This window comes from Orcinus orca, chromosome 12 (genome assembly GCF_937001465.1).
Source record: "Orcinus orca chromosome 12, mOrcOrc1.1, whole genome shotgun sequence".
NCBI classification, from domain to species: domain Eukaryota; kingdom Metazoa; phylum Chordata; class Mammalia; order Artiodactyla; family Delphinidae; genus Orcinus; species Orcinus orca.
Genome location: NC_064570.1, coordinates 43,525,703 through 43,532,307, shown reverse-complemented (window position 1 = coordinate 43,532,307; position 6,605 = coordinate 43,525,703). Strand labels below are relative to the sequence as shown.

General features: G+C 46.6%; 1 protein-coding gene across 4 annotated transcripts in view; it reads left to right on the top strand.

The window, feature by feature from the left end:
* The first annotated feature begins 2,436 nt into the window (after positions 1 to 2,436).
* The window catches only part of NT5DC1 (5'-nucleotidase domain containing 1), a 218,637-nt gene continuing 214,468 nt past the window's right edge, over positions 2,437 to 6,605 (top strand). For 2 of the 4 annotated variants that reach the window (XM_049695535.1, XM_033418621.2), the window contains exon 1: positions 2,437 to 2,727. In XM_049695535.1, coding sequence (XP_049551492.1) covers positions 2,635 to 2,727 — 93 coding nt within the window. In that variant the 5' untranslated portion in view covers positions 2,437 to 2,634. The remainder of the gene's footprint in view (positions 2,728 to 6,605) is intronic. The other 2 variants (XM_033418620.2, XM_004264702.4) reach the window with 1 other exon arrangement.

Genomic DNA, 6,605 nt, shown 5'->3' with positions numbered 1-6,605 from the left:
AACTTATTTAACCATACTTACCTCCTTAAGTCCATATACCCAAATGTAGTCACATTGGGGCTTAGGGCTTCAACATATGAACTTTGGGGGACACAATTCAGTCCCTAACACTGGCATATTTTATATATCACTCAAAGAAACAGAAATTAATTGGAATCTGAGTAGAACATTGAACTTTTGGTTGACAATAGAAGAGGTGATATACCACTACATTTGATAAAAGTTTAATGTACAGAAAAAAAGAAAATATCTTCATTTGAAAATAAGCCTGTGAAACAAAGCTAATGTCTGTATTTAAGTTCAGGGTTATGTAAGGAGTGAAGGGAAAGAGGGAAACCATCCCATGTGTTCTTAGAGGAATTAGACTGAGCTTTGAGGTTAGTGGCCAAGAAATGTGAGTGGAGCTCCAGGAGGAGTGGCAGATCTTTCAGGATGATGGGATCCGATAATTTTCTAAACCCTCCTACAAAGTGTAAATGTTGTAGGCTGTCTAGCACAAGACCGTGAGGAATATAAGATGTATAACAGTTGTTTCCCAGCAGAGATACAACTGTTGTTAAGCATGTTCAGGTCTAAGGGCCAACTCTCCAGTCCAAGGGACACTTATGCCATGAAAAAACCATCCTTTCATACTCTTCCTTCTAACAATGAGTGCACTTGTACATTTACATTACTAAGGGAAGTCCCTAACGTGCCTAATCCCACAATAAAACAAGATATCCTCCAAGGAGACTTATGGCCTTCAATGTGTAGTCTACCTGAAAGTTTGACCTTGGCAGGCACTCTACTGCAGGGGCCAAAGAGGAATGCTAAGGTCAGTTCTATGGCCAATAGACTCACAAAAGGGAAATAGGTACAAGCTATGATACAATCCAGCTTTTGTCTTTTTTGATTCACAGACATTAAAGACATGGTGTTGGGCTCCAATCAGTGAACAGCTCAATCTTATTCTTTTCAATAAATTTTTTATTTTTTTTTGGTTCCGTTGGGTCTTCGTTGCTGTGCATGGGCTTTCTCTAGTTGTGGTGAGCAGGGGCTACTTTTTGTTGCAGTGAGGGGGCTTCTTTTGTTGTGGAGCATGGGCTCTAGGGCACCGGGGCTTCAGAAGTTGTGGCACCCGGACTTCAGTAGCTGTGATGCGCGGGCTTAGCTGCTCCGCGGCACATGGGATCTTCCCAGACTAGGGATCGAACCCGTGTCGCCTGTGTTGGCAGGTGGATTCTTAATCACTGGGCCACCAGGGAAGTCCCCACTCAATCTTCTTGAGGATTCTTTCCTGTCCTCTTCCAGAGAGATGTTTGGGGCTTTTACAAGTCATAACGGAACAAGTTACCAATTTATTCAAATGGGTCCACTACGTATAATAAGTGTCTTACTAGATTGAACTATTCATTGTACTAAATCAATTCCTTGGTTGGTCTATTAGCCCCACAAGTGTTAGTATTTGTAAGGGTTAAATGGAATTCTCAACCAATTATATTTTCATTATGTCATGACTATTGATTTTTTTCTATTGGGTAAAGTGTTCCTTTAAATTTAAAACAGAAGCAGTACAAAGATAATACATTTATATCTTCTCTTTTTAACGTCAATGTTTGTATTTTCTCTTGTAAATGACTTGTATTTTCTCTTTTAAATAATTTGTATTTTCTCTTTTAAATTATTTTAAAGATCTCAAAGTCCTAGCCCTTCATCCATCTAAAATGATACTAGCTATAAACAGTCCTTGAGAGAATTGAAAACACTGTCATTCAAATTATTGTGTTCTATAAACTTTAAACCTTTCTGTTTGCATAAAGTTCTCTCTTCTGTAGTATGTTCTATGAAGTTTCTAATATCCTTTCATAGAAAAAAATGCATTACAATAAAAAATAGGATAATCAAATAACAACCAATATTGGTTTCCTTAATCATTGTCATTTTGCAAAACGGTCCTTCACGATTTCTAATAAATTTATTTTCTAACGCGCTCCAGGGGGTGAAATGTTTCTACTTACAAATACACTTAGGAATTTACTAAAGAATATAAAGTTTTTGATTGAATCCAGTCAGAGATCTCATGGGCAAAAAAAATCTTCCAAATTATAGGCTAATTGGGTCAGGGGAATATTAGTGGATAAAATTTTCTCCATAATCTTATATCATTTCGCACACAAGAGTAAAGGGTCAGGTGTACCTTGACATTCTCTTGGTTTCCCTGGCGCCTTGAAAACCAAGGGGAGGCCCGGTTAATTCTGCGGCGAAGGCTTTGCGCCAACAGGGGCTTAGTGCCGCCTCCAATTCCTGCAGCAGCGGCTCCGCTCCTGGTCACATCCCGCCTTCGGGACTTCGGGGCGGGGGTCAGGGTGGTGACAGTGGGGCAGGAGCCGGCCTGGGAGTGTCAGCGGAAAGCTGGGGAGCGAACCGGCCAGTCTGGGTGCGGGGAAGTCCGGCCGCGAGGGGCGGGCAGAAGCGCGGCCGGGGGCGGGGCTGGCGGGCGCGGGAAGCGCGAGGGGCAGCGGTGCGGCGTTCAGGGGGCGGCCGCAGCCCCGCCCCGCCCCGCCGCGTCCTGCCCGGTAGTACCGCAACGTCCTGCCCGCGCGCTCTTCGTCGCCTCTCGGCGTCTAGGAGCTCTCTGGTGGTCCGCGGGCAGCTATGGCTCAGCACTTCTCCCTGGCCGCCTGCGACGTGGTCGGCTTCGACCTGGACCACACTCTGTGTCGCTACAACCTGCCTGAGAGCGCCCGGGTGAGTGGCGCGGGCTGCCGGGGCGCACGGCGTGCAGTCTTCATGGCGGCTGGGGCTCGAGTTTCTTCCCGGCTTAGGCGGCGGCGAGCGTCGCCGGGGCCCTGCAGCCGCCGCGCCTTTGCGCAGAACTCGGCCTCCCACGGCGAGGCGGGGCGGAAGGAAGTGTGCATTCCCCCATCCCCGCCCGTGCTGTGGGTACCGGCTTATTTAGCCCAGCCCTTTGCCAAGTTTGAGAGATGGGTAGGGAAGAAAAGGGGCGAAGGAGGGACAAGTCGTGCAAGACTGGGCCAGGGAAACGGTTCCTGGGTCAGAGGAAGGGTGGGGCTAGGGGAACTCGGGGTGTCCATTGCATATCCCCAGCCTTGGAACTTCTCAGCAAATCGTTCTGGCCACCAGCAGAGCGCCGATACAGCCACCTGGTTAACGACTTGTATTTTCTTTGGCTGCGTTTTTCTTTTGCACGTCCGTGAGACCGCCTGTTAGTTTTTAAACACTGCAGTCCGGGAGAAATTGTGTGGTGTATTGGAAGACTAACCGAAAAGTCATTAATATGTTAGCCCTAATTTTGCCTTTTGCCAAGAGAAGGAAATAAATTTTGCTCACCTGTTGCGTGCTCCATGCACCTCGAGTAAGGTCTAATCCTGACAACAGCCTGGGTCCTCACTGCACTTAGGGAGGGAGGGGGAAGTGGGGTGTGTATGATTCCACACCTGTACCCTGAAGTGAATTGTTCTCCCTCCCCCATTCCTTTGGTTTCACAAGGAAACTAATTTTGAAAAATTAACTTTTTTTTTTTTAGTCAAATATGTAAATATCCAAGCGAAATAAGCTGGTTATGGTAGTCAAAGCGAGGACTCTGCAGCCGGACTGCAGACAGAGGGCACTAGCTCCTCTGTTCCTAGCTGTATGACCTCGGGCAAGTTACTTAACCCGTGTCTATTCTCAGTTTCCCTATCTGTAAAATGGGGCTAATAATTGGATTTGCCTGGAAAGGTTGTTGAAAGGATTAAAAGGGTAAAGGATGGATAATGCTTAGAGCTGTGTTGGACACATACAAGTGTTTGCTTTTATAGTCACCACCCATATCATTCCCCAGCCTGACCACTTATGAATAGAGCTCCTGGCCGCTGGTGCAGGTATCAGCAAGGGCTGCTCCTCAGTATGGTGAGGTCAGTGCTCCAATCAGCAGTTCAGGTACCCCTCAAAGGTCAAAACAGTGAATTACTCATGTTCTCTATGTACAGATGGTGGAAAAAAAGAAGTGTACTGTTCCTTCTATTATACTTTCCTGCTTTCCTGCTGTACAGGTGTTTCCTTAGTCATGTTGAGAGTTGAGGAGACTTTACTTGTTGATCCTTGGCCACTGGTTCCTCTAGGTCTTTGACTCATATTTTCCTTCCCTTTGCCTTTCAAATCTTCTCCTGATTAACATTTTCTTGCATTTCCTCCCTAGTCACCTTCATTTGAAGGAAATATTGTTAAAACCATTGTCATTAGAGCCACTTTTGTGCATGAGTGAGCATAAAATTTCAGAATACAGGCTCGTTAAAAGACAAGAGTTCTTTGCTATAAACTTCGAATGTAAGTGATATTTAAAGGTTGAAAACATTAACCTAGTGCATTTTATATCCTGTTTGGTTCAGAAATCTTTTATTAAGTACCAACAATGTGCTGAGCACCATAATAGAGTTAGGGATACAGAGATAACACAGATCTTCAGGTGGCCTTGTAATGGGTAAAGGTATTGAAAGGTTAGTTCTGGTCCCCTGTGCTGAGGGCAGCATTGCCTGGTCCTTGCTGCTGACTGACTGTTACCTGTGCCTGGGGCCCTCCTCCCTTCATCACACAAACTTCTCAGCTGGCAGGTCTCATCTTAAGTAGCCTGGCCCCCTAAAGTTTACCTTTCTGTCCCTATCCCATCTGCAGTTTTCCATAAAAACCTTAATTTCTCACAGTACTTACACACTGCCTTAAATTTTCCTGTTTACTTGCTGGAATCTTTCCCTAGATCCTAGAGCCATGACCCCTTGACATCAGTATATGTGACAGTTTATTGTGTGTTCTGTGTGCCAAGCTGACTGCGTGCACGTACGGGATTCAATAAATAATTGTGGAACAATTGCATAAATAATAGGTATTTTAGTAACTGAAAATAGCACTAACAGCCAGTATTCTAATGAGCATTCTGCTATATAAACTGGCTTGACCCTTACAACCATGTGAGTTAGATGTTATTATCATCATTTAGAGATGAGGACACTGAGTCACAGAAAGGATAAGTAGCTTATCCAGGGTCACCCAGCAAGGTGGTCCAGCTGGCAGGTCTCTGCTACCTCCCACCAGGCTTTATGTGTGCTGCAAATCCCAGAGGAGAGTCCTTGGAGTGAGTGATGCTTGGGTCCCAGCACAGGAGTTACAAGTGGCAGGTGAGGAGGCAGAGAGGAGCATTTCTGGCAGAGGAAGTATGGCCAGTGCAAGGACCTAAAGGTGAGAAACAGCGCCTGGATCTGCTGGGTGTCAAGCAGAAGGTGGGGCGTTGCAGGAGAAGATGCCGGAGATGGCAGTGGCGCTGCATCATGGATCACTGTGCGTGCCTCTCATATCAGTCTCATAGGCATTTAGTTAAGTGCAGAGTGTCGTGCAAACGTGAAACTGGGTGCGTCGCCTCACCGGGGGGGCTCAGGAAAAGCATCGTAGAAATGATGACACCTGTGCTGTCCTGGAGTTGCTGACTCAGGAGTGTCTGGACCCAGGCAGTTAACTTAAACGTGCGGCTGGGAGAGTGCGCGCACGCCCCTCCTCAAGCGCAGCTGTGCTCAACTCCTGCCAGCATTTGCCATGGGCGTAGGTAGAGGCTCAGTCTTGTCAGATCTAATTCTCTCAAGACAAATTAGAAATCTAAGCTTGTATGAGAAGTCTTTCAATTTTTAAACACCAGCTCATTTTGGAACACAGCAGGATTATAGGGTTGCCAGATGTAGCAAAGAAAAATACAGGACACCGGTTCAATTTGAATTTCAAATTAAAAAAACATTTTTAGTATATGGGTGTTCCAGATATTTCCTGGGATAAGCTCATACTATAAAATTATCTGTCGTTTAGCCGAAAATCAAATTGAGCTGGGTGTTTCATATTTTATCTGGCAGCCTTCAGTGGGAACCAAATATAATTTGTGGTCTGCATAGGACCCACGGGGCACCAGTTTGCACCCGCTGTGGATTGTGTGTGATTATTTGTCAGGTGAGACTGTTGAGAAAGTAAGTGGCAGTTAAGGCTGGGGGAGCAAGGGGGTGGGTGGTGGAGGCCCTGTGCCAGGAAGGCTTCTGTGGTGACTCAACATAATTTGAGGAAGAGCTTCAAGGACCAAGGCCTTGGGACTTTTTTTTTTTTTTTCAGTATGCGGGCCTCTCACTGTTGTGGCCTCTCCCTTTGCGGAGCACAGGCTCCGGACGCGCAGGCTCAGCGGCCACGGCTCACGGGCCCAGCCGCTCCGCGGCATGTGGGATCTTCCCGGACCGGGGCACGAACCCGTGTCCCCTGCATCGGCAGGCGGACTCTCAGCCACTGTGCCACCAGGGAAGCCCCAAGAAGAGGGCTTTCAAAGGCACAGATTCCCTGCTTTTCTCAAAACCTCTGTTCTCTGCTCCTCTTTACACATTGACCCCATTCTCTCCTATTACAGAACCATCTCCTTGGAGAGGTAAGGAACGCAGCTCTGGACACCCCTGGTGGCATCCCTGCTAGAAAGGGCCCTTTCTCTTGGGAAGGAATCTGACCTCATTGGAATCGCATGCCCATATGTTAATCAGTATTGCCAAGGGATGAGACACTCCAGTTGTCCAAGTTTGAATAAATACTTTGACCAGAGGCAAGTCTGA